At 39.2% G+C, this 25920-nt stretch overlaps 1 protein-coding gene across 1 annotated transcript; it reads left to right on the top strand.

The window, feature by feature from the left end:
• The first annotated feature begins 1793 nt into the window (after positions 1-1793).
• LOC116229030 (cytosolic phospholipase A2 epsilon-like) lies at positions 1794-24192 on the top strand. The gene is made up of 20 exons (XM_031593236.2): positions 1794-1820; positions 3274-3346; positions 10447-10583; positions 10943-11074; positions 12100-12140; positions 13051-13093; positions 13443-13506; positions 14299-14459; positions 14655-14747; positions 15365-15402; positions 16008-16164; positions 16474-16610; positions 17091-17313; positions 18517-18631; positions 19289-19426; positions 20007-20114; positions 20770-20961; positions 21298-21464; positions 22911-23094; positions 23954-24192. The coding sequence occupies exons 1-20, from the start codon at positions 1794-1796 to the stop codon at positions 24190-24192; spliced, it is 2469 nt and encodes an 822-aa protein (XP_031449096.1).
• Positions 24193-25920: the final 1728 nt, after the last annotated feature.

Below are 25920 nucleotides of genomic sequence, written 5' to 3'. Positions count from 1 at the left end.
TAGATCACAAATTCTTTCTCAACAGCAGCTCTACGCTGTGATACATGAAGAAACTGCTCACAGCAGCTCAAATAATGCTTGGGATTGTCTTGCTTTTGGTAATAAAAGAGGAATAATAAAAGGATGTGGTGTAACCCTGTTTCCAGGTGCAGTATTGCATGTTGAAATTCAGATTATTAGCCCTGCATGTTATGAGGCAACTGTAATTGTGATTCAGCTCCAGAACACTAGAATAAGCTCAAGGGATACTTCTGGGTCTTTCTGAGATATCAGTTTGACTTGTGGTTTCTAGGACTTCTGGGAGGAAATGAAGCAGAGGCAAAGGGTAGAAGCTCTTTCTATCTGTTTTACAGGGAAAACTTAACAACAGGAGAGAAAAAAAGCCAGATAGGTGCGTGACACAACCTGATCCTCGTTAACCAACATTTTCATCAGGATTAATTAGTCCATTTCCTAAGTAACTATGACGAATTGTTGCAAAGACGTAACAGTGTTGCTTCCTGAGTCAGCCTTGGGGTATCTCTGCATTGTGTCCTGCTCATAGGAAACTTGCCTTTCTGTCTCTGAGGGGGTTCCTTCTGCACTCAGATTGCTCCATGATGCTTCCCTTTATCTTCCCACTGCTTCAATATCATCTGTTCAAAACAGTGTGCCCAAAATGTTTATTTTCCTGATAAAACTAATTAAGCCTGCAATAGACTTAAAACTGAACTGTTTGCAATCTTTTGGGGATTATTTCCTTCGACTGCTGCTTTTTGTTGCATCCAGTTCTTACCTTAGAGTATTTTTGAATGTCAAACATCTTACTGAATTCAAGTTATATAATATCTGTGGAATTACCTTAATCAATTATCATTTCATTGCAAAGTGAAATGAAATTTTGAGTTCATTTTTTTAAATTAAATTTCATAATAGCAAGGAAGTTCTTTTTTTTTAAAGTAAGTCTTCCATTTCATTATCTGCTATATATTCACTTTAAGCACTGGGATGATTTCACATGATGCTAATGGTGACCTGCAGAGCGAGGTCTTATAAATGCAGGGATATAAGATTATGCTAGAACATGAAGAATAAGTAACATTAATTTCAAGTGACATCATCCAAATATATTATCTTTGAGATCATTCAAACTCTTGAGAAAGTGAGTGAGCCTTTAAAGCTTTGCCTCTAACATGGAAATTCTCTTGCAGTCTTAACAGCTATTTGGAAATTTTTTGGCAATATTTTTCACTGCAGTAACTACTTGGCTGAAAGACCAGCTTACTGCCTGAGAACACCATGGAAGCTGAGGTAGGGATGAAAAATCATCTTTTTCATATGTCTTTAAGTAAATACCCACCCATAGGCAATAAAAAGCTACAAAAACTCTTTTGCATTCTTAATGACTTGTTTGGATGTTCTGGGCCAAGGAAGCCATGTGCAGCTGGACGGACCCTTGTTGGTGCAGGTGATTTTGCACAGGAGGATGCATTCTGACAGCCCTCTGGTATGCAAGAGCTGTGTAGCCTCCTTAAAACCTACAAAGGAAAGATCCCTGCTGGGTGTTGACACCACTCTAACTGCAGCTGGGAAGAGTATCCTGCTGGGGTATCTGTGTGTCACCTGCCAGCAGTGAGGAGGAGGAGCTGGAGATTGCTCAAGGCTGGTGGCTGGGGCGAGGCTGGAACTGAGTCAGGCATCCACACACCTGCCTGTCTGCTCCAGGCAGCTTAAAGCACTAGAAGCTTTGGGTGCTCCTCAGTACCCATTCACTGCCGCATTTCACACCTGGTTTGAACGCAGAGGAGACCACGATGGGGGTGTTTTACAGCACAAGTCAGGTAAGGAAAGGGAAAAGGAGGTTCTGGGATGCACTGTCCAGGCAACGTTAATGGCAGATGGGACCTCGTGTAGGAGCATTGTTCAGCTCTGAGATTCCTTCTTCAGCACCTGGGCTGACAGCAATGAGTGGCTTCTATCTGGGTTTTGTGCTCACTTTGATTTGTGCTTTGAGGAATCCAAGGGCTTTCATACTTTTGTACTATATTTTGTAAATGCCCAATTTATATATTGTTGCTGTCTTTAACTCTCATCCAGTGGGATCTAGCAAAACAACCCACTGATGAAAACTATAGAGATGTAACTAATGTGAATGAGCGCAGAGGAAAAGCCAGAAAGGTGTTAAATGTGGGCTCTCCTAGAAATTGTGGGAGTCTGTGGGCATTAGCGAATGGATGGTGACACAGAAGGCTTTCATTTTTATATGTGGATCTACATACTTGTGGCACTGATACTCCCTGCTCAATGAGTAGCGTGCATGAGCTCTCCCATAAATTTGTTACAAAAACATGGTCTTTTTTCTTCCAATTTTTTTGCTGTTGGTGCTTGTTTTCTTGGGTTGGTTCAGAGTGTTAAATTGCAGAGTTTTTTCTCCTTTCATTCCTTTAAAAAAAGAGAATTATCTAGGGAGCAACTTCAGCCCCCCATACATTTCATTAAGTATTGTGTTTGTCCACTCCTTGCTCGACAAAATCAAGCCAGTTGCCTGGCAGGTTTGTTAAATATCTTTTGATCACCACCTAGGTATATGTGGTATCCTAGGATTTCCAATGATGCTTTCCTGTGTCACTGCATAAAGGAGTTTTGGATAAGCTGAATTATTCTGAGAGAAATAATTACAGAACTGTTTCTTTTACTGCCCCCTTCAGAGAAGTTTGGAATGGGTTCCTGGAAGACATTTTTCAGGTCCTCATTTTCTGAAAGCCAATGATGATCTATATTAAACATAACAGTGGAGGTATATAGCTATATACCAGCTGACACGCAATGTTACAACATCATGATATCATTACTAATTCCTGCTTTGCTAGATTGACCACTATTTGTTGTGAAATAAAGTAGATCTCTATAACATACTTTGCATTGCACAGACCAAGATGTATATCAGTTGTATTAATACAACGCAGTGAGGCTCACTATTTTTCAGTGGTTGGGTTGTAAGAGTAAGTCAACAACTACAATCTGAGGAGTTCCATGAGTTTCCTCAGAATGAAAAATGGAGGACAATGGAGATTTGGTCTGTGGCTTGAGTGTACATCTAGGGACTTTGGCCACACCTGGCTGTAAACCTTCTGGGAGGACAGAGAAGATGATGCACAAGGAAGAACAACTTCGGTCTAGAAATTTTTTTGTGGTTGATATTGAAACATTTAATTCAACACTGTATCTGACTGTGCTTCTGTTCTTTCTCTCTACGTGATAATCCCGTGTATTTTGTACTCTGCTCTTCTATAGACAGAACCCTCTCCATGCAACTTACTCACCGTAAAAATCATACGGATGAAAAATGCCAGGAAAGCAGACTTGTGTGAGTATCTTTATATACCTATTGAGTATGCATGTGCTTGTAAGGCTATTTGAAATGTGGAAAACATCACAGAACATTTCTAAAAGGAGAGAGGCAGAGATGTTTGACTGTGGTTGGTGAAGATGAAGTAGCATAGTTCACATTATTTATTCTTAGATTTCTGTCAGCGTAATACTGAAGACCAGCCATCAGCTCTGTATGGTTCATATCTGTTTGCACAGAATGCATTAAATGTAGATTCAATTGTGAAAAAAAGTAACAATATTTATTTGAAGGAAATAGTGTATGAAGAAATTTAGATGAGGGCACTTCTTTCTATGGTTGCTTCTTACACTAATGTCCAACCTATCCATTGCACAGAATATTTTATATGTGTTCAAGAGTGGATATTTGATATCTCTAATTGGACTCATCTTTCATGGAAAAGTGTGGTTAGACATTGTGACAGATTGCCTGGGGAAGTGGTGGAGTCACTATCCCTGGATGTATTTAGCAGTTGTGTAGATGCAATGCTTAGGGACATGGTTTAGGGGTGGACCTTGTTGTGTTAGGTGCTGATTAATCTTTATTTAATGGATCTTGTCCAGCCGATATGATTCTGTCATTCTGTGTCTGTTGCATTTGATTCAGCCATAGGAGATAGATGCTTCAAACCACAGTAGAGGACTTTCACTACAGCTGTTTCTGTTATTGGTAATTTTTCCAACCTGTTCAGAAGTTGACAAGTATATAAACATTTATTAATGCTCTGCAAATATCTGACCAGCAAAGCACTAGAGAAGAAGGTGAGACAACCACTTCCACTCTGAGTAGCTGGCTGATTATCTTGCATTTATTCACTTATATGGATAGGAAGGTCTCAGTCTGGAATGTTTCTGTATAAACCAGACCAAGTTAAATTTGTTGAGTTAAAATGATGCAGGTCTGTAGCTCTACAAAAGATAAGTTTGGGCCTTTCTGTAGTACTGCTATTGTTCTTTAGAACCCAAACATGTATGAAGAGCAGTTTATCATTCTATTTTTTTTTCTGAAGAGAAGCAAGATAAATTCTTGTTGAATGTATGGGGAAGAAGAGTCTGTATTAACTTATTTCTAATGTGTGGAAAGGTGATCTGAAGTTCATTTAAAGGCTGGAGCAAAATCTCTTGTTACAGCTAAAACCAAACTGAAAGAACAAAGGCTCTAAGGCTCTGAAAGGAAAGAAAGAGGAGAGATAAATCGGGCCCTTAGATATATTCCCTGATTATCATGTTCTGTCATCTGTATGATAGTGATCTTACTGAATTTACTTTCTGCCTTTTCCTCCTCTCCACCAACAAATTTTGCTTCTGGTTTCAAACTATTTTGACTCCGAAAGGAGTTGCCCGTTTTGCTGCTCTCCTTCCAAACAGTTGAAATTTTTAGTGCCAGGTACTGAGTTGGTTGAACATTTCAGCTTGCTGGTATGAGGCAGTTCATCCAGTCCCTACCTCTACTCAAAGGAGAGGTTTGGATGGCTGCGATGTTTACAGGGCATGCCCTGGGGTCTGGAGCAGCACAGGCTCTCCAAGCTGATGTTATTTTGCATTACACTGCGAAACTTGTACTGGATGTCATCTGCAAAACGGGGAAACAAGCATTTCACCACCAATATTGCCAAGCTATTATCTGCTTGAAATGGTCATGTCAGTCAAACCCTGACTAACCCGTGCCTAAAATGCCACGGACAAAATAAATACCATGCTTGTAAAGGTGAATGCTTTGTTAATTGGGTATTTCCATCATTTGCAAAGAGAATCTCTGAAAGAACTGTCCAAGATACAGAAGAGAAGTTAGGAATAATGTTTGGATATAAAATAAACACCTTTCCTGTCAGGCAGGGCAGTTAGTCTTTTGGTATCCATACTGGCATGCTAGGAGATGCACAGCCTGAATCTACCAAATAATGCCAGCCTGTGAGCAAGACATTTTGTGAGTCTAAGTGAACTGCAGCCTCTGCTTAGAGGATGGCAATGAAAGGAGAATTATGTGTGTCTGCTTATTAGTTCTCTTGACTAGGATTTCTTTTGTTATCACTCCTGGAGTGCAGGGCCCAGTGCCAAAAATCACATCCTCTCCTCTATACTAGGCTTTGTACCCAGGACCTTGTATTTTACAGAATTACAGAATTGTACCAGTCATGACACTGCCTTGCATATACTTGATTTCTGAGTCTGGTTTTGATGATATCTGCTTATTTCCAATTTATCTGAAAATTTTGCTTTCAAGCCACTTCAGCCTGTAGTTTGCTATACAGTCAGACTTGTAAAAGTCATACATTTCAATTATACACTCTTCGTCATAACAAATAACACTGTGATTCAATTTTATTTTTTTAAATAATGACTTTCACATCTGGATAGTCAGTAGCAATGGAAAAGCTAGCGCAAGTTTCCTGTTTGTAACTATGTGGCTTTCTGTGAGAAGAAATAAATGGGAGTCTTAAGATGGAAAATGCACCACTTTTGCAATGTTTAGTTACTTTTTTGTGTATACCTCTGGGGAATATATTTTTCTGTCACATTTATAATCACCTAGAGATTAGTTTGACACACTTAGGAAACCCCAAAGCGTGTGAGCTTCCATCCCCAGCTACGCTGACTTCTTTACTGTACCATTTTTTTAATGATTTTTTTTTTCTCATTAGTGCTTTTCAAGCTTTTTTTTTTTTTTAATAGCTGAAAACCTTTCTGAATAGAACAGGATGGCAAGTGTCACCTATTTCCCAGCCATCTTAAACAATTTCAGTATCTAAAATCAGCTCTTCCTGCTTCTTCCAGGCGTGCTTATCCTTTTTTTAAGAAGTTAATTCCATTTTGTTATATTCTCCTCTGAAGATCCTTCTTTGCACTACTTCTGTACAGTCTTAGCATCACTTTGTTTAATACTCATCTAGTGCTTAGTCATTCTTGTATTGGGGTACTATGAGTTAATTTCATTATCGCTCTATCTGCTTCATCTTCTAGACAGTAAATGGAAATGGGAAAACCAATCCATCACAATAGTCTCAAAACTTCAATAGCGTCAACTACAGAACAGGTATTACAAGACTTTTACTGGAATTTCAAAGAGAATTTAAATTACTTTCAATCTTTTAACTCCTTGTCTTTTTTAATACATCTTATACTATTTCATCTCTTTTTACCACTAATCCATCAATGTGTAAATAATACATCAACACTGATTTCCATTTGGGTATTCATGCATCACTGATGTCCTCTGTGACTTTGGTGCCATGTTTGTGATTTGCACATCTCCTCTTCCCACTGAGAACACCCACATCCCCACCAGACTCATTGGAGTCATTAATATTCCTGGACCAGCAAACACTTGCCAGTTCCCAGAGTTGGGGGTGTACCTTGTCTGCATCCTGACTCCTCAATAGGGTGAGACTTGAATGTGCATCAATCCAATCCAACCTTAAAAACAGGACTTTCTCTGTGCATAATTTCAAATTTCATGCTCAGCCTGTTCAAGTACATGGATTTCAAAAGTTTGTGTAGGTTCAAGATAGAGATTAACCATGTTTACAGAAGAAGAAAAAAAAAGCAGCAAAGGTTGGCTTAGAAAGTCTCTGAAAATAAAACTGTGAGGACAGAGAGCGCTGTGTGATCTTTACCCTTTTCTTATGCACTTAAATGCCCGTCAAATATGGGGCATGGTCTTCTCTGGCACTTATTTCCATTCCTAACAGGATGAAAAATCCTTCTCCCAGAAAAGGGATAAAAGAACTAAAGAAAAAGATCCTGTAGAGAAGCAAATTCATTAAGAGGAATTAAATAAAAACAAACAAAACACAACTGTTGAGTATTAAACAAAAAGCTAAAAGTAGGGAGCTGGAGAGAAATGCTGAGATGAATGTTTCCAAGCCATCATTATCTGCTTCTGAAAGCATTCCAGAGCCCCAGTAAATACAGAAAGACACTGGGCTAAATGGACCTTGGCTGTTATAGAACTAAGTAAATTCTTCAGCATTTTCTTGGTGAAATAAGGATCTTTTGTGAATGTCTTGGTGGAAAAAGTGGGGAGGGAAAAGCAGACTTTTATTTTTTAATATATTACTTGACTTGTCAGTTTTGAAAAATATCAGGTTTGGGATTTTTTTTAATTTAAGGCCTATGTTATTTTGGATGGAATATTTTATAAGATTATGAAGTATAGTTTATATTTTTTATTTTAAAACATATTTTACAGCATTGCAGTAGCAGTTCTGTTATATGTGAAATCAAGTTGTGGGAAAGGTCATTGAGACCCTGAAATGAAATATAGCCGGTGAAATATCTTATTGTTTGAAGATCTGTGGTTCAATCTGATACTTATTACAGGAAACCGCAGACTTCCTCTGGTGTTTGGTTCTTGCACTAAATTATTATTTCATTGTTATTTATTACTTACTTCACCATGATATTTAAGCAGTTGCCATTATGTACCATTGTTCTAGATGCTGCTTGAAATCCTGCTTAATAATAAGAGGATGTGGATAAGGAAAAAAATAGAGAAAAATAGTGAGGTTGTTATTTGGTAGAATCTCAGCAAGTAATGGGTGTGAATGACAATAGCAATACAGCTTTCTTTACAGTGTGCCACCCTATGTGAAGGCCAAGGTGTGAATGTGTGAGAAAGCTTTTTATTGAAGTTTAGTTATAGGTGATGGAGATTAACATTAAAAATTGCCTGGAGGAAGGAAACGCTCTCCCAGGCCTGTCTGAATTATGACAGTTATAATGTATAGGGCCTTGGAAACAAAGGCATTTATTTCCACAGAAGCAGCCCATGTCCTTCTTATTAAAAAGAAGCAACAACACAAAACCAGACAAAGCAAAAAACCCTCAGTGATCTAAATGATCTAATAATTTGCATTTTAGAAAACGGCACTGTTAATCTACCCATCCACAGCCATATCTCTACTCAGATCCCCAGTGTTGGATGAAGAGCAAAAATGCATTTCTTTGCAGGTGGTGATAGTCTGTATTTCATGAGATGGTCCAAATGAAGGACATCCGTGACCACGGTAATGATTTGGGCAAACAGATCAATATTTGAGACCACATTCTTGTTTTCAGCACAATAAAAAAAACTATACTTTGAGAGCCATAAGAAAACCTTTCCCCTAGAGTTGGCCTCCATTTGTGTGCTTACAGGCAGTCCAAGAGGAGGAGGATGCCCAGATTGCTGTTCGTGAAGGCTGGAAGTTGTATCTGTTAATATCAAAAATAGGATAAACTACGTATTTTAGCCAGAACAGCTGGTGCCCTGCTGTTGTCTGAGCTGCAGCATGGTACTGGGACCATGGTGTTTTTTAGCATGGGTCATGCAGCTGTAATGCTTTCTAATGGCAAAGTGCAATTAGGATCCAGTCCTGCAGCTATCCTGGAAGATAATTAGAAACGTAGTGTAATAATGGCATAAAGACTGTACTTTCATAAGCACCTGCTGCCACACCTGCTTCTGGCAGGATATTGCCCCACGTTGTACTACAGCTGTCACCTCAAGTACATTTCAACAGCTGCTCATGTGTCATGGTCGAGGGGAGGGACACCAGTTGCTGCTGGGAAGTTCTGCTGTGTACGTCATATGAGCATCATCACTGCTGTTGCCCTTCTGTAGTCAGGTGGTGTTTATACTTAAACACTACCTACGTACTAGAATAATGAGGATTTGTACACACGTGCCTGCTAAAGAGAGCCTTGTATGTATAAATGAAAAGACTCTCAATATAAGGCAGTGTAGTTTTCTGCTGCACCAATGATGGACAGAGTGGAGTGTCAGTCCTCACATCTATTTGTACATAGAGTGTATCAAGCACAGTATCAAGGTTACTCACAAACTTGAGTGGATCCTTCTGATCCTCTGAGATCTGATGGGAGTGCGCTAATCTCAATGTGGAGAAAAAAAAAAAAGAATCAAAGTCAATCAAAAAAAGATTTTCATATGATGATTTCCCGTATATACATGATACATGTAAGTTTGGGAGCTATTAGGACTCTTTATGAATGTGTGTGATCTCCCTGTGTTTTGGTATGTTTATAATTATATATATACATATATACATATATATATATATTTAATATACCAGAACAATTTTAATCAAAGTTACTCTTTTTTCTGTCAGTTTCTTAGACAAAAATGACTTAAATCTCAGGGCAGTCATTCTGCCTCTCCCCCTCCCCCCCAAAAAAAAGAAAAAAAAGAAAAAGAGTTGACTAATTCTTCAGTTACACATCGCTAAGGGCCATGTCAATGACTCTGCATTTCCCAAAAGTCAAGTCTACTGGTAAAACTAAATGGGACAATACTAAATGTAGTCAGATGAGGGTGTGTCTGCTGTGTGGTTCAAGGAATGCTTGAGTAGGTGGCATTAAAAATAGAGAAAATATAATGCTAATGATGAGATTGACATCTGTGGGCAATACTGTGCCCATGCTATCTTTGGCGTTTATGTGGTTTGTTGCTCCTAATTAATAAACTGTGTTCTGTAGGGTGGTCATCCTTGACTTCGGCGCATGGATCCAAAGGATTGTAAATCTCACGATTCTCATTTACTTTTTACTACTTAATGATCATGACAAAAAAGCATTCCAGGCAGAAATGATGATCAAAGCACTGTAGATAGCTGCTAACCACTGCTTCATACCAAAACTTTGGTCCCAAACATCTCTCGCTTACAAAGTAGCTCACGTGGGAAGCCAAATGCTACAGCTGAGCATTTCAACTGGAAAAGGGAATTTAAAACCCTAAAGCTGCCTTCCTTAATACCTGGGCACACAGAAATTCATAGCCAAATTTTATGACCTTGATTAAAAAAAACAAGGCAAGAACAATGCAATCTTGTGCAAAGTATTAACGTCACCTCACTTTGTGCTGGAAAGCACGGACAGGATTTCACCTGCCCGTTGTGTTGCAAATGCTGTTACTACTCTCTCCACTATTACCTTTGGTCATATAGTACTGACTTAATGACATCTTATCTGGCCTCCCAGCTTGCAGTCTGCCTTGTGAACTCAAAAATTCAATCAGTGCAACACTTCATGGGGTGCTAAATGTGGCTTACTGATCTGTTACTTTCATACTTTCTTCCACAGTAACCCAGTCGGATTGCTATGTGAGCCTGAGACTGCCAACAGCCTCGGTGCAGAATTTCCGAACCAAAACAATTCCTAACACCAAGAACCCAACATGGAATGAGACCTTCCACTTTATGATTCAGAGCCAGGTTAAGGTAGGAAATGTGCTGTGTTAGCACTTACTCTCTAGCCGTCTCCTGATTATTAGGCTGAAGATAGAAGCCCAGATGCCTTCTTAAATAGAACCATAGCCGCACATACTGTGTGTCTTCTTAAGTGTTCTTTCTTATGAATCACTCACACTGCCTTGTAGTTACTTAGCTTTCAATACATGAATTAGATTGTTCCTGAATTGTGAGTAGAGCCTGTAGAGACGAACTGTAAAACTGTAAAACACTGTTTCCTTTGCATTCATTCTGGAAGTTCTTACCCAAATTCTTCCAGCTAAACAGAACTACCTGTATTATCTTATTCCTATAAAAACTTTTACACAATCTGTTTTTCATATTTCCAGAACATTCTGGAGCTGAAAGTTTGTGATGAGGACAATGTAACTCAAGATGACCATCTCCTCACTGTTTTCTTTGATGTCTCCAAAATCCAGCTTGGAGAAAACATTCAGCTGAGTTTCCAGCTGAATCCACAGGTATGGATAAATTTCAAAGACAAAACTAAGAGAACATGGTTAGGTGAGAATGTGTTTTTCTCAGCTTTTCTCTCATCTGTTTGGTATATTTTTTACTGTCCATTTAGCCAGTGGAGTAAATTCATCTGTTTCAGGGAATGCTGAAGGCTCTTTTTCCTGTAATTACAGTGAATCTGGGATGCTATTTTTGCAGATAGCAATGTTATCAGACTTGCTTGGTAGCTCTACTTGATGTCAAAATGTTGAGAGATTTAGTCAGACCTTTGCAGTTGGAGTTCAAGGTTCTGATGAAGTTGAGACAATCTCATACTAAGGTTTTAATGATGATGTTTACGCCTGGAAATACATCATTTGTGTGAGTGCTGATTTGATTTGATAACTATTTTGGAAAGGCTCTCTGTACTGTCTTCCTTCATGCTGGCTCTAGAAGGCCATTAGGGACATAGAGTTGCACCAAAACCTGCAAAGGAGGATTGCAAAAGATGAAGACTGAGCATGAAATTGGACTCTACCCAACAAAAGTTCATTTTCCAGAGCACCCTGGGCTTTATACATGTTAGTATGCCACCATGTTAGTGTGCAATCAGGCCCATTTATACAGGTTGTGGGTGAGGCTAGGAGAGGGACAGGATGGTTTAAAAGCACCAAAGAAATTCAGTATTTCTCATGCTGAGAGTTAGTGGGGAGCACTGAGAGTTTCTGGCAGGGGAAGAGGAACTGCAGGTGGTCTGTGAGTAGTGAGGATGAATGTATGCCTATGGAAAGGCAGAGGAATTGTCAAGAGGTCCTGTAAGATGTGTTCATGTTTGGCCTACAAGGTGTAAACTGGAAGCCTGCTGATATAATTCCTACAAAATTCAGTGTATGCAACATTAAATATAATGGATGCCACACAAGGAAAATGAAATCTGTTGCACGTGCAGTAGCTAAAGGTGGATGCTGGCTCGCTGAAGAGCACAGATTCCTACAGAGTGTCTTTCTGCACAGGAGAATCATGTAGTGACTGTCTTTTCTTAATTTCTCAGGGAAAAGAGGAGCTGGAGGTTGAATTCACGATGGAGAGTAGGTAAGTTTTAAATAGATGAACAATAGAGGAACTCAAAGAGGAAATGTTTCTGGTACAAAATACTGCTTACACTTGCAGCCCCCTAACACTGTCATTGTCTGAATAAAACAGATGGGAACTTCAGGTGCTCAGGAAATGCTTGTGTATGATGACATTTAAGAAAGAGGTGCATGGCAGTGTGTGATGTGTGTGCATCAACACGGAGCATATTGAGACACTAGAGCACTGTCACTGACAGGAGCACAGAGATGTTCCTGGTTGCTGATGCTCCCTAGGCTGCAGGGACGTTCAGTGCAGCAGGACATTTTAAGTTTTAAACCTGCTCTGCTCCTTACTGTCAGTTCCCAGACGCTTGCTTTGTTGTGAGAATGTGGGAAAACGTCACTTTTTGTTTTTAACAGTGCAAATAGATCTACAAATATTTTTACTGTGTTTTTATGCTGACTGTAGAGTTAATGGAGAAAATGGGCAAGTAAATCAGTCCTAGTGCTGCTGTTGATTTTTAAGGTAAATTGTAGGGTTTTTTTTTTTTTCTTTTTTTATTATGGCATGTTGGATGAATTCACCAGCTTTTCAGCTGTGGTCCCCCAGGTTTATGCCTGAACAACACAAGGCAATAGTGTAATTCTGCCATTTCCGTAAATTTACTTATTTACATCAGAAAATGATCCTAACTGATGTAATGAGGAGCTCTGCTACTCAGCAGCTCTTCACAAATAGAGCAGCCCAGGCTTACCATTCAGACTCAGGCTTGTAAGAGGCAGACTAGATTGATGCCCAGGTAAAGTTTAATGTGCCCATGTTGGCTGCCCAAAGACAGGTTTTTAAAGATAGAGAAATAATGATGAAGGAAAAGAAGAATTTGGAGAGTGCTAGTTGTGAACTGATTGTTTTCCATTTTGTCTTTCAGTCCGGATCCTCCTGAAAACATTGTTACTAATGGCGTTTTAGTGGTAATTTTTATTTCCTAACCCATTCCCTGCTGTAGGGCCATGTTTACTGCTATGCTGACGCTAATGGTGCTGGGCAGTTGCTTCATAGGTTGGTATGGAGGCATTAGCTGTGGGCAGGCCCTAACAGAGCATGGTGAGGTGGACATCCATCTATTCCATTCTGTCTGGTTACAGCTGGGCTGAGCATCCTCCCTGGGGCACCCATCCCACTTCATCCTGATGCCAAATGCCACCCTCCTGGGCCTGGTAGGGGTGGTGAACAGATCAAGCATATACCCACGGGTCTGGCTAAAGCTAAGCTCAGCCAGTAGTGAATACCTTTTTCCTTTTCCCTCACTGTCTCTTCCAGTCCCGTGAAGTTGCTTGTCTGGATGTGCAGGTGAATGGTGGCAGGCTGAGGAAGGATAGCACAGGTGAGTCTTCGCTGATTTATGAAGAGTGCGTTATGGTAAAAGCACTCAGCATTTCACCCCTGAACTGCCCTGTTTAAAATGACTGAAGATGCAAGGCAAAATTTCAGCAACATCAGTGGCCTCTGGAGTGGGCTGCAATTGGTCAAAACTAGTGAGTGCACTGTGAAGAGTTTGTGATCTGATTTTCCAGCAAGAAGACTTTCCCCTGTAATAACCTCTTGTCAGATGGCTATGACTTTCCAATATGTTTGTGTACAGCATTGAAGTTTTCTAAGCTCTGAAGTACAGCAAAATCTCCCTGTCTTCAGAAGCAAAGATAAGCATTAGGATTCTTTCCTCACATTTCACACTTAAGAATTTTGTTTATGTGTAACAATACAAAATATGCCACTAGGTGAAAGATGAGAGGCACAGTATATTACCAAGGGTACCTGTTGCACATTATAATCAGCACATCACTGCTGTGTTGAGCCTGTGCTTGTAGGCCTGTGTATGCCCTATGCAATTTTTAAAACATCATGCTCTGACACCTCCTAATACTTTCACACTGAAAACATGTTTTTTGAGAAACTTAAATCAAAGACTCCTTTTTAGTTCTCAGCATAATTTACTTGCAGTCGTAAACAACCTTTGATCCCCCTGACTACCGGTGGGGATCAGATTCCCGACATGAAGGAGGTTTCCTTGTAGTTATGAAGTACAGACAGTAATAGAGTTGTTTTGGGTATTATTAACTTTAAGATAGCAAAGACCGTTCATGAGGATGTGATGTTTGTTCTGCCATCTCTTCAGAGAGGAAATTTGCGCTGACAGTGGATGGCTCGTATGAGGGGATGCAGACCCACACGCTGAGATCATGCCTGTGTGCAGCCGCACCAGCGAGGTTCCACTACATCAAACACCATCAGTCGGCACTGACTGTGTCACTGCCACAGCGCAGGCGGCTCAGCAGGGTACGTGGTCAGCCATAATGGGCAGATGATTCTACATGCTGTTTGTTTGGGGACCTCTGAGGTCTGTGTCATGCAGATCTGTGTAGGCAGAGGATGAGAAGCAAGTGTGTGAATGTGAGGCTGGAGAGACTGCTTTTTTTCCCCTTGTGTAACTATTATTATTGCATTTTTACCTTTTTTTTTTTTCCTTTTCAGTCTGTATCAAGTCAAAATGAAAGGGATATGAATGAGTCTGTGACTCTACCCCTGAACTTGCTTCCTATACAAGAGAAAATAACTATAGCAGAGGTGAGAACAAGTATTTCTTATAAAATCCAGTCCAACTTATGCTCAGTTTGGTAGGTGACATGAATTTTACTCTTCAGTTATTCAGCTCCAGTCAGACACATGTTACATTTGTAAAGTGAGAATAACAGTTGCTCACTGTGTAGCTATGCAATGTTTATTTGTTGGTTTTGATTGTTCTGCATGTAATTCCAGGCACACTTTTCAATTCTGTTCTGAGCTTAAGCTGATTTCCCCAGGACATATATAATACAATCATCAATGCTGCGTGTGAGCTAACAATAATAGATAAGACGCTTAAGGCTGATAATTTGCAGAGGGGAAGTCTAAAGCAGAAGGTAAAACAGAGAACATAAACATGCCTGTGGTTCAGGTGCCTCTCTTTCAATGAGCTCCCTTGAAGACAAAGGGAAACTAAATGTTCATCCATGCAAAGTGGAGGGGCCCTATTTCTATCCAGCCCAGATTGCACTGGAACCCATTATTGATCCCAAAACCCAGACAATTGCTGGCCAGATCCTGCAGCAAATGCAGTAAAACAGCCTGTAGATGGTGAGGGTGAGGAAGATGAAGGATTAATGACCTGAATGTGCTTACAGTGTTTGTATTGTGATTTTCAGGACAGGACAATTGACTTGTATGCAAAAGCAAATGAATGGTAAGTAAGTTTTCAGCAAGGCCTGATGCTGTAACTGGGAGTCACTTGCACATACACATCTGAAATCAGCAGGGGGCCATGCAGGCTCAGTTGCAAGCAGAGATTGTTTTTGTGTGCAAGATTCTCCTTTTTCAGAGATGGATAACTAAATCAGGAGTCCCTTTCCCTTTGAGTTTCAGAACTGTGCACTGTAATGCCCATGGATTGAGAGAGCAGCTCCACACAGAAATCATATTTCCATATAATACAAACAAAATAAATCCAAGGCACGGAAGCTGTTTCCCTAATTAGCTACAGTGCCTGCTGATGGTGGTTATCTTGTTACGGGCACATATGGTAGGCAGTACTGAAAATTGAAAAATCAATTATATGAGCAAACAAACAGAAGCTTGCTGTAGGAAATTCATTACAACACCAGGGCAGTATGAAGTGTTCTGTCTTTATTCCTATTTGCATTTTTAGTAAAAGCAGAGGCAATTAGCAGAATTCTGTCTGTGTTGTTGCACTTTCTCATTTATTCCTTTACTGTTCATGTACCAATCTATAAACACAACTGGGATGACTACTGCAAGCAATAGCATGTAATATTTGTGCCCTGGTCTCAGGACCCAGGGTTTGTGCTTCATGCCAAGAAACCTAGATGCCCGTCTGGGTTTTGACCTGTGCACGGATGAAAAGAACTTCCTGCAAAATCGGAGAAAGGTGGTTGCTGCTGCACTGAAGGATGTTCTTCATCTGGAAGAGGACCTACAAGACCATGAGGTAACTAGGAAATGCAGTGCTTGGGGATTTCTCTCTTTCCCTTAGGTCTTGAAATGGCAACAGGAGCAAGGCCTCTGTCAGCAACTGCTTCTCTTAGGCTCTGTTTGCAGAGCCTGGACAGCTCAACAGACTGCAAATAAGAGCAAATACTCTATTTTCAGCTGACATGATGGGGCTGGGTTGATGGTCTTTTCCAACCTAAGTGATTTTATGATTCTATGTGTCTTGGTGTTGCATTAACATGACTGTCTTCTTTTGATGCAAATGTCCCTTGATGTCATTTTTCTGCCTGTGTTTTGTGTTGAGCAGGTACCTATAGTGGCTGTGACAACAGCAGGGTGTGGGATAAGAGCACTGACAGGAATGTATGGCAGCATGTTGGGTCTTCAGAAGTTGCGTGTTCTGAATTGTGTTTCATACATCAGTGGCTCATCTGGCACAACATGGTGAGAAGTCATTTTGATTCTATTGTTTGGATCTTATTATGTGTAGCAAAACCCTGCTTTGTCTGGGCTTTAGATCTCAGAAAAGGTAAAAGGTACTGAGTTATTGTTCTTTGGTCTATGAACAATGAAGTCACCCAAGAAATGTTTGTTGTGCATCATACTTTTTGGTGTTGCTGAAGTAATTTAACACCAATTAAAAGTTGAAACTTTAATGGCAATGCAAAAATCCTTAATCCTATGCAAAATTATCCTTTACAATTAATTACTGTTGGATAAAACAGCATAGAGAGCTGATGGAGCTGCCTGAATAGGATTCAGAGCAAGTGATTATCTATAGACTTGCATTTCTGTTCCAAGCACGCTCGAAATAGAAGAGTGACCTAAAGCTAGTACAGTAAGACATGCCCAAAGTATATCCTCTCAGTTCTAAAAACTTCATCTTCTTTTTTTGCACCTCCCCATCCTGTTTCCTGTTTGCAGGACCATGACAAAACTGTATGAAGATGCTGAGTGGTCACACAAGGATCTCGGAGAAATAATTATTGAAGCTCGGAAGCAAGCAGCCAAGTGCAAGATGGGTGCTTTTTGCTTGAGAAGTCTGAGGAATTATTACAAAGAGCTGAGTCAAAGGACCCAAGCAGGACATAAAACATCTTTTATTGATCTGTGGGGACTTATGATTGAATCGATGTTAAATGATGGGGTAATGTCTACACAGCTATCTTCTCATAAAGTCGGTTACCTGATCTTTGTGACCATTACAAGTAATTAAAATCCTAGGAAAAGGTACCTGGCCAGTAACGCTATACTTGGTATGCAGGCAGAACACCACTTACTGCTGTAATATCTTGGGGATGCAGTGCATGTCTACAGTGAAGCCTACAATGGGACTGAATATAATGTAGAAACACTGAGACTAGTTCTAAAGTAACTGGCATGCTAATTAAACTTTGTAGCTGTCCAAGAATTTTTTGAAATTCTGAAGTATTTTTTACAGCTTCATGTTTTTATGTTTCCACTGCTGTAATGTTTGCTATATTACGCAAGCTGTAATCATATATTGTACATACTGCAGGTGTACTCCTTACGTAGTTACTGCACTTTGTGAATTAGCACTGAGAAACTGTGTAGATCTGTTGCAGGAATAGTGATTCTGCAGGTGTTTTCAGCTGTTTTGAATTTGATCTCTCAAGACTGCCCCTTCCAAATTCTGTTAAGCAAAATTTTCCACGTAAACTGACAGACTGATGTCAGCTGAAGAAAAAACTGTTTTATTTTAAAATCCTGTAAATGTTGTTTATATTTTGTCCAGGTGAAGCAGGAAAAAAGAAAAAAGCCCATAAATATTTTTGCTTCATATCGTATTTCACATTATATTTCTGGCTTCACTGCTAGCTAGTTGCTAGAATTTCATTTGGCTGAAGTATACTCAATATATCAATTTCATGTAAAAGATAAGCTATTAGTATTGAACAGCTCAAGGATTTTTCCTCTGTGGATGGCATCTTCCAATATGTTTCATGACTGTTTTTGGCTAGAAGTGTCAGTAATTCTTCGTGAATTCTTATGTTAAACAGATGAAAGATATGATAATAACAGAATTAGCCAGATCTGTTGTTTGTTTGTCATTCTCCCTCTCATATATTTAACAATATAAAGCTAGAATAGCATTTAAAGCATCTTATTCCTGGTGTCATACACTGAATGTATGACATGGCTGGTTCTCATAACTAGAGTTATTCTCTCTCTCACAGTGTTTTTCTTGCCCCCTTTATTGGTGATGTGGAAATAACTCTAGTTGGAAATTAAGATAAATAACATTCTGTTATTCAGATATTATAAGCTGAGGTCTTTATGGAATGGATTATTAGCTAACCTTTTTAAAATTATTATTTTTAATATCCAGAAATGCTACCACAGGCTTTCTGATCAACGTCGAGCAGTGAACCAGGGCCAGAACCCACTGCCCATCTACCTTGCCCTGAATGTCAAGGATAAAGTTACTACCAAAGATTTTAGAGGTAATGATGTTCCATTTCTAGGAAAAGGCATTCATTTTTACAGTGTATGTATAGATACTGTGAATAATGACAAACAGTTTTAAATTCTTCCTCCAAGCCAGAAGTCCTGTTCAGAGAATGTAAACAATAGCTGGGGAACCACAGGATACAAAGCAGCAGTTTAACATTTTGTAAAATCTCCTGGCATGTAAATGTGCATATTTAGATATTACCTTCAGGTGACCAGTACAGCCTAGATCCATGACACTGCCTTGAAAATACTATCAATTCTTAAGGAAAGTGGTTCTCAGAAACTTTTAAATTCACTTAATGAGCATTTTTCATAGTTGACTAAAGGTTAATAAATGCAATAGATAACAAAACCACATTCTAGTCCTCCTTCCATAAGAAAACACCCCACTTTCGAAAGAATAGCTTGAAATTTCCCTCACCTCCTAGATAATTCTTTTCCAACCTTCTGAAAACTGTGATTGCTGTTTCAGTTGCCTGCTGGATCTGAGAGGCAGTGGTAAGCAGGGTTTGCTTTGGGCTTATTCTAAATCAGCCTACCTCCAATAGCACTGAAGTTTCACTCCGTGTCTGCTCATGTTGCTGCTTTTAACAACATTATGTCCTCTGGGCTGGTGGAGCTAACGCTGTTGGTATGTGTGTTGTCAGAGTGGGTAGAGTTCACACCCTACGAGGTGGGCTTCTTGAAGTATGGCGCCTTCATTCGTGCAGAGGATTTTGGCAGTGAGTTCTTCATGGGTCGCTTGATGAAGAAGCTCCCCGAGTCCCGAATCTGCTTCATGCAAGGTGATTTACCAGCCTGGGGAAGTGGCAAGAATTTAATACAAACACCCATGATTTGGGAAATTAGTCCCCAGCAAGCTGTTTTGCATGTAGTAGCAGAGGCACTGGGTCACATCAGAGAGGGGCCAATGTCTTGGTCACTTCGATTCAGTACGTTTCCTGACATTCGCACACGTACCCATGTTTTTGTCACTGAGACTAAGAAAATTAAACTAAAAAAAAATTAAAAAATTGTCATATACCTTTGCAAGTGCTTTTAAAATATCATTTTCCCTTAGCTTGAAAAGCATTTCAAAAGTTGCAAGCCTATGTGACTTGGCAGAAGCTGAAGGAAACAGTGATAAGAAATAAATAGAATAAGAATGATGGGAATCAGTGAAGAAGCTGGCTGAAAATAATCCTTTATGGAAAGAGAAAAGAGCAATGCAAAATTTGTCTTTGCCTACAAATATATGTTGTTCTAAATAAAACATGGTGGTAGGAGAAGAATGTTGACATTTCTTCTGAAATAAGTTTGCATTATGAGTCAAGTTTAGCACTGAAGTAGATGTCTGGGCCCTATTATACCTCTCTCACTTCCTAGGAATGTGGAGTAGTATCTTCTCCAAAAACCTCCTGGATGCCTGGCATGCAGCGGACAATTCAGAGGACTTCTGGCACAGATGGACCCAAGACAAAGTGACTGAAATAGGTAAATCCTCAGTACCTTTTGACTTACGGCCTTCCTCTTCCAGGCCCCTATGATAAAATAATTGCACTCATATTTCTCTGTTTTCTGGTGCTCTTGATCTCAAAGTAGTGGAGATACCGGGAATATGAAATGATTTGATGTTACTGATAGCCAATGCTTTGCTTAATCTGAGACTGGCATTGGGGAGATTTATATCGGAAGACAAGGCACCGTCAGACAGGCCTTGATAGAAAGAAGTTAGGGATGATTATATGAGGTGTTCTCTGATGTGCTGAGTTAAAAGACTTGCAAAGAATTATTTCTGCTAAGGCAATTTTTTTTTTTTTTCAAGTTCATTCCCCCTAAATTGTGCATCTTTCCCTCAAAATCTGGCTGATCTGCTAGATTTAGTAGAGGTCCAAGGAAGTCAACAGAGTGGGGGGGGGAAGAGTGGGGGGATGCATAACACCAGCTGAGAAGGACAGCTCTGTAGTAAATGACCATTCCTTAAAAATATCCATGGGCACCTTCATGTTAAAATTCAAGCGAAGTCAGTGATTTCATAGTGAACAGATTTGGGTGACATTTCTGTCACTGATTCTTCCTCCTCTTTGTTCCTGATCATATATATGTGACTATAATTCAACTGCGTGTAATTTATGTCATGTACCTCTAGAGGAACAACCAGACTTGCCCGAGAAGCCCTATGAGATGGCTACGTGCATGTTCACTCCTACAAGTGGCCTCTCCACGACTCTGCGGGATATTCTGACGGACCGCCCTGCTGTTTCCAAGTACCACAACTTCCTGAGGGGCTTCCAGATGCACAATGAGTACATCCAGCACGAACAGTTTGCAAAATGGAAAGGTATAGACAACACTCCTGCTCATGCATCGCTTCCAATATCACAACTATTGCATTTTGGGGGTGTTCAGTAGAGACAGTCCTTATTGGGAATAAAATAACTGGAGATGGGTTTTGCGTGTACAGAAAACCTGCCATAGGTTTTGTGCAGCTCATGGGTTTGGAAAGACTGACAAGAATGTGAGTGGAGAGGCTGAAGAAAGCTTTAGGATTGCTGCATGACATCCAAAAGCAAAGGAAAAATCTGTAAGTGGGAGAGGAGCTTGCCATCCTTTTGTTTTCTAACTTCACTGATGTTTTTCTGCAGCTTACTAATAGCTCCAAATTTTTATTCTTTAGACACTTTGCTGGACTCCTCTCCTAATGATCTGAGAGGCCACTCAGAGCACTTGGAGTTGGTGGATGCAGCTTTCTTTTTTGAAACTAGCTGTCCACCCCTTATGAGACCGGAGAGGAAAGTGGATGTCATCATACACTTAAATTACACTGGTGGATCGCAGACCTTGGTGAGAAGTAAAAAATGTCATTGTTTAATGATGGTTTTTTGTTTGTTTGCTTTCTTCGACTCTTGGACAAGTGTCTATAAAATGTTATTAGTGGAAGTTGATAAAAGTGTTTCCCAACCTTAAAAGAAGAGCAGAAATTCTCAGAGGGAAGAGTATATCAGCTTTTTTCTAAAATCACCTTTGAAAAAGCCCTAAGAAGAATAGTCAGAGCTCTCTGCTTCACCAATAACGTACAGAGTGGCACAATGAAGTTATTATGGTTGTGCTGCAACTTCCATTACAAGTGTCTGTAAGATTTATAGCACAAATATGGTTGGAAAAGCTTCTCTAATTCAGATGCAGAATTTATTTTGCGTCTTCCTTAAATACATACAATTTGTATTTTTATTAGACAGTCTTTCTTATCTGTCCAAGAAAAAGATGGCAAGTGAATAATTTTTGTCTTTATTTTCATTTTTTTCAATGAATGCATTTTTTCTCTTAATGTGGTTATCTTGAAGAAAGGTATCAAATGCACTTACTGTATTTGCTGAAGTCTGATTATAAAATGGTTATATAGTTTTCAAAAGTGATATTCTCCACATAAAAAGACAGACTTAGAATTCCAAATGCATGCTTATAAATGTAAACCTGCCCCCGAAGTGCACCACAGAAAACACAAAGTTCACTCATTAAGGTTCTGTCATTGATTTCAAGTGGATGATACTTTAAAGCTGTTCCTACACTGCAATGCCAGATGAAAAAAATGTCAGTTACTTGTACTGACATTTCTTTCTAGTAATCTCAAGTCCTTCAGAAATATTTAATTCAAACAAACTGAGGTGTTATTTCAATGCATTGTTAAGTAATTTAACAAAGCTTGACCATCACAAATGAGCTTTGTGATTTAGTTTTGTATTTTCAGATTTAATACTCATAAAATGCTAGAAATTTCACATTATTTCTAAAACTTGAAGTCTAAAATGGGAATTTGGTTTCAAAACAACCCACTTAAGTCTACTCACAAGTTACCACTGCTACATAAACAGATAGTGTGGCTGTGAATCTGTCTTTGACAGCAAATTTAGGATTGCAAATTTAGTTGTGTGCAGATTAAAAAATAAAAATAAAAAAATTCTAGTTTAATTCTCCTTTAATTAATGATGCTGACAATCTTTGAAATTACTTGCCTTCTTCCTGAGTTATACTTCAATTTTAGAAATGTGCCTTGGCACAAATTTAAACCCTCTTTGCCATCTTAATACCAGGTATTTTATTTCAACTCTATTTTCAAATAACTCCTCTGGCGACAGGAGAATTAGGGATTGCATGTGCTCACATTATCTTCAATTTTACAGTACTATTGAGTCATCTTGTGCAACTTAACATGAATTACAGGGCTACAAAACAACCTGATCTTGTGTATGTTTTCCATTTTTTATCCTGCTGCTATTGGGCAATGACCAGCCTCTAAAGCAGGCTTGCAGTTACTTCTCAGAGCAGGGAATTCCATTTCCCAACTTTGGGCTGAAGGATGATGAGAAGAACCTGAAAGAGTGCTATGTGTTCGATGGTGCAGACACCCCTGGAGCTCCTCTCCTGCTTTACTTTCCACTAGTGAATGACACTTTCCAAAGATATGTAGCACCTGGTAAGTTAATATTATCTAGCTATTTTATGGACACAGTGAGTGTTTTGACCTTGAGTGTTTCTTCTTTATCCCAATACAAAAATCCTTTGCTTGCTTGTTCCTACTAGTGAATACACTGCATAATGGGATGACACTAACTACTTGTGAAATCTTGTGTATAATTTCAGTTGGAGACTTGGTGCAGTTCAGAGAAAGAAGAAATGCATTCCTCAAGTAGAGGGATAGGAACTTATTTCTTCTTGTGGTCTCCAGAATTTTACTTTACAGTGAAGAACAAAGCGCAGTTTTCAAATAATATATTTTATAACAGTCAGATCTAGGAAGAACTACTTTTACAGTACAGAATGTTATTGAGGAGGACCACTGTGCTTTCTTTTGGGTTGTTTAATGCATTTCTTGTATGTGTTGAGAAATGAAAGCAATAGGATGTAAACTAAGACTTGTTAAATGCAGTCAAGGTGTCCTTTTGGGCCAGTGTTTTAGACACTGCCAATATTTTTATTATGATTTCCAAGGCAACAGATGTTCTGCCTTATTCTATGCTGTACATCTCTTAATTCCTTCTACCGTTAGTATGTATTCTATTTGGGACCCATGGAGTAAGACTCTGAATGACCCTCATAAGATGGCATGCTATGAGTCGACCAGTAGAAGGTACTAGTTGCAATGGAATGATGTCTAGTGACACTTGTTCTTGAATTCCAAAAAGACTTTGTTCAGAAGTACATTTCTCAGAGATCAGAGCACTGCACTTGTGCTTGCAATCACACCTGCAATCTCTCTAAATTATTGTTGACATAGTCTATCAGAGGACTGTAATTTCCTGGGACTGTACAAACTCCTCTTTTTCCTCTGACAGGCATGTCTCGCGGTGCTGCGGAAATGGAACAGGGCAAGGTTGATCTCTCCAGTTTCTGCTCTCCATATTCTACAAGAGAGGTGTCGCTGAAAGCAGAAGATTTCAACAAACTCCAGAAGCTGACTACTTACAACATCTTGAACAATGAGAATATGATTCTTCAGGCCTTGCGCATGGCTGTGGCTCGGAAGAAGCAGGCTCCGAGCCAGCCTGTATCACAGGCACAGGCCACTGGTTGAACAGTATTTCCTTTCTTACTAAGTATTTATCACAACTACGCAGAATTATCTATCAAATGCAATAGCTACTTCACTCATCTTGGGGAGTGCCATTTATTTACATATAGCCCTCTCATAAAAAAAAAACTCCAAAACTTGAAATACTTCAGAGCTGCACAGTTCAGTTTACTAAGAAAAGTTGCTATTTTTGATCAGGAATTTTGATATCAGATAGACTGGTCTGATGTTAATATCATCTTATGTTATGCACAGAATGCAAATTCAGCTGTTTCTGATAGGGAAGTAGTTTTAACTTTTTCTCTCCATTCTCTTATTGTTTTGGTGGTTAGTGTTTTTTCATATGCAAAATATTCTAGCATTTCATTGGGACTGCAGGTAGCAAATTCACGAAGCCCATAGGAGGTGGTGACCAAGCAGTATCAATTAAAATATTTTACTTGGTTCTAATCACTTGAATTAAATGGTGTTCTACCTCATAGTAGTTTTGTTTCTCACATATGTTTTTTGTCATTAACTGTCATGAGCTATCATATCATACTTAATTTTTCAGACGTGTTGAGCGATGGATATATATATATATATAGATGGTGGCCTTTAGGTCTTCAGTGACACCTTTTTTATCAATTAAATCAAACTTTTGAATGTGTTTTGAACGGCTATTGCCATTTTCTCCCACAATCAACCATGTTCTGTCTCAGATCTCATACGTGTACTGAAGTTATCTCCCTGGAAAGCAATTTTGCTTCAGCATTGTCTGGAACTTGTTTGTGTAATGAGTTGAAATATTACCAAAACAAACAGCACGTGAGGGGAACAGTGAGTTTTATGGTAATGGCATACACAGAATCACACTGTTGAAATGGAATGAGGTAATTTTTTTTTTTTTGCCGTTTCACACTTGTTAAACAACTATAAAAAGTGCAATACAAATGATAGGTACACTAGTAAAAAATAATACGTTACAATTACCATGGACTAACCTACTCATTTGACAAGTACATTGAAATACAGTGGCTAAGGGGAAAAAAAAAGAGCTGGTTTAAATGCACATAAACACACGACAGTTCTCAAACATCAGCACAACCACCACAGAACAGATGAAGAAACATCCAGATCATTTCCTGGGAATGCACTAAATGATGTGTGCACACCTGATGAGGGCAACCTGATGAGCAATCCATAAACAAAACACAGCACCAGCACTCCTTTTCAAGCTGTACATGAGACCAGTTTGTAACACAGGAAGTGATTTTGCGTTGTTCCAAAGAATCAAGAGCTTGTCCACCAAAGTGTGAATGTTGGTCAATCGTCATTGCATCTGAGTGAGGGTATATAGCATAATAATTATCTTACATTTCTTTCTTTTCAGCTAATGAGAATTTTATAAGTAAATCCGTTGCTGTTCTGGACATTTTTTTTCAGATACTATGAAAAAAATATGAACTGTTTTGGTTAAAAAATAAATAAACTCATGCATTTGAAGAAGTGAATCTACTCACATAACAGTGAAGAAAATTTCACCAGAGAAGGAAGTGAAGTTTCTGTTTCTGATAATTTTTCCTCAAAGGCAAATTATTGGACAACAACAGTCTTTTCTAGAATTTGAGCTTGTCTTTTTGGCATTAGACCCACAAGGAGGTTGTTGGATTAGACCACATGGATAGGAGTTGGCACATGGGCTTTTGTCAATGGCCAGCTAGGTTGAGAGTCACAGGAGTCCCTCAACTC

This window comes from Phasianus colchicus, chromosome 5 (genome assembly GCF_987193195.1).
Source record: "Phasianus colchicus chromosome 5, bPhaCol1.hap1.1, whole genome shotgun sequence".
Taxonomy (NCBI): domain Eukaryota; kingdom Metazoa; phylum Chordata; class Aves; order Galliformes; family Phasianidae; genus Phasianus; species Phasianus colchicus.
Note: the sequence above shows the minus strand (reverse complement) of the source record. Positions and strands in the feature narration are given on the sequence as shown.

What these genes read in the sequence shown, in the direction of transcription:
- LOC116229030 (XM_031593236.2), top strand. Translation starts at nt 1,794, where the DNA reads ATGGGGGTGTTTTACAGCACAAGTCAG. An exon ending in GTTTCCAGCTGAATCCACAG is followed by an intron (nt 11,075 to 12,099) that starts GTATGGATAAAT and finishes TTAATTTCTCAG; the next exon opens with GGAAAAGAGGAGCTGGAGGT. An exon ending in GGCTCATCTGGCACAACATG is followed by an intron (nt 16,611 to 17,090) that starts GTGAGAAGTCAT and finishes TCCTGTTTGCAG; the next exon opens with GACCATGACAAAACTGTATG.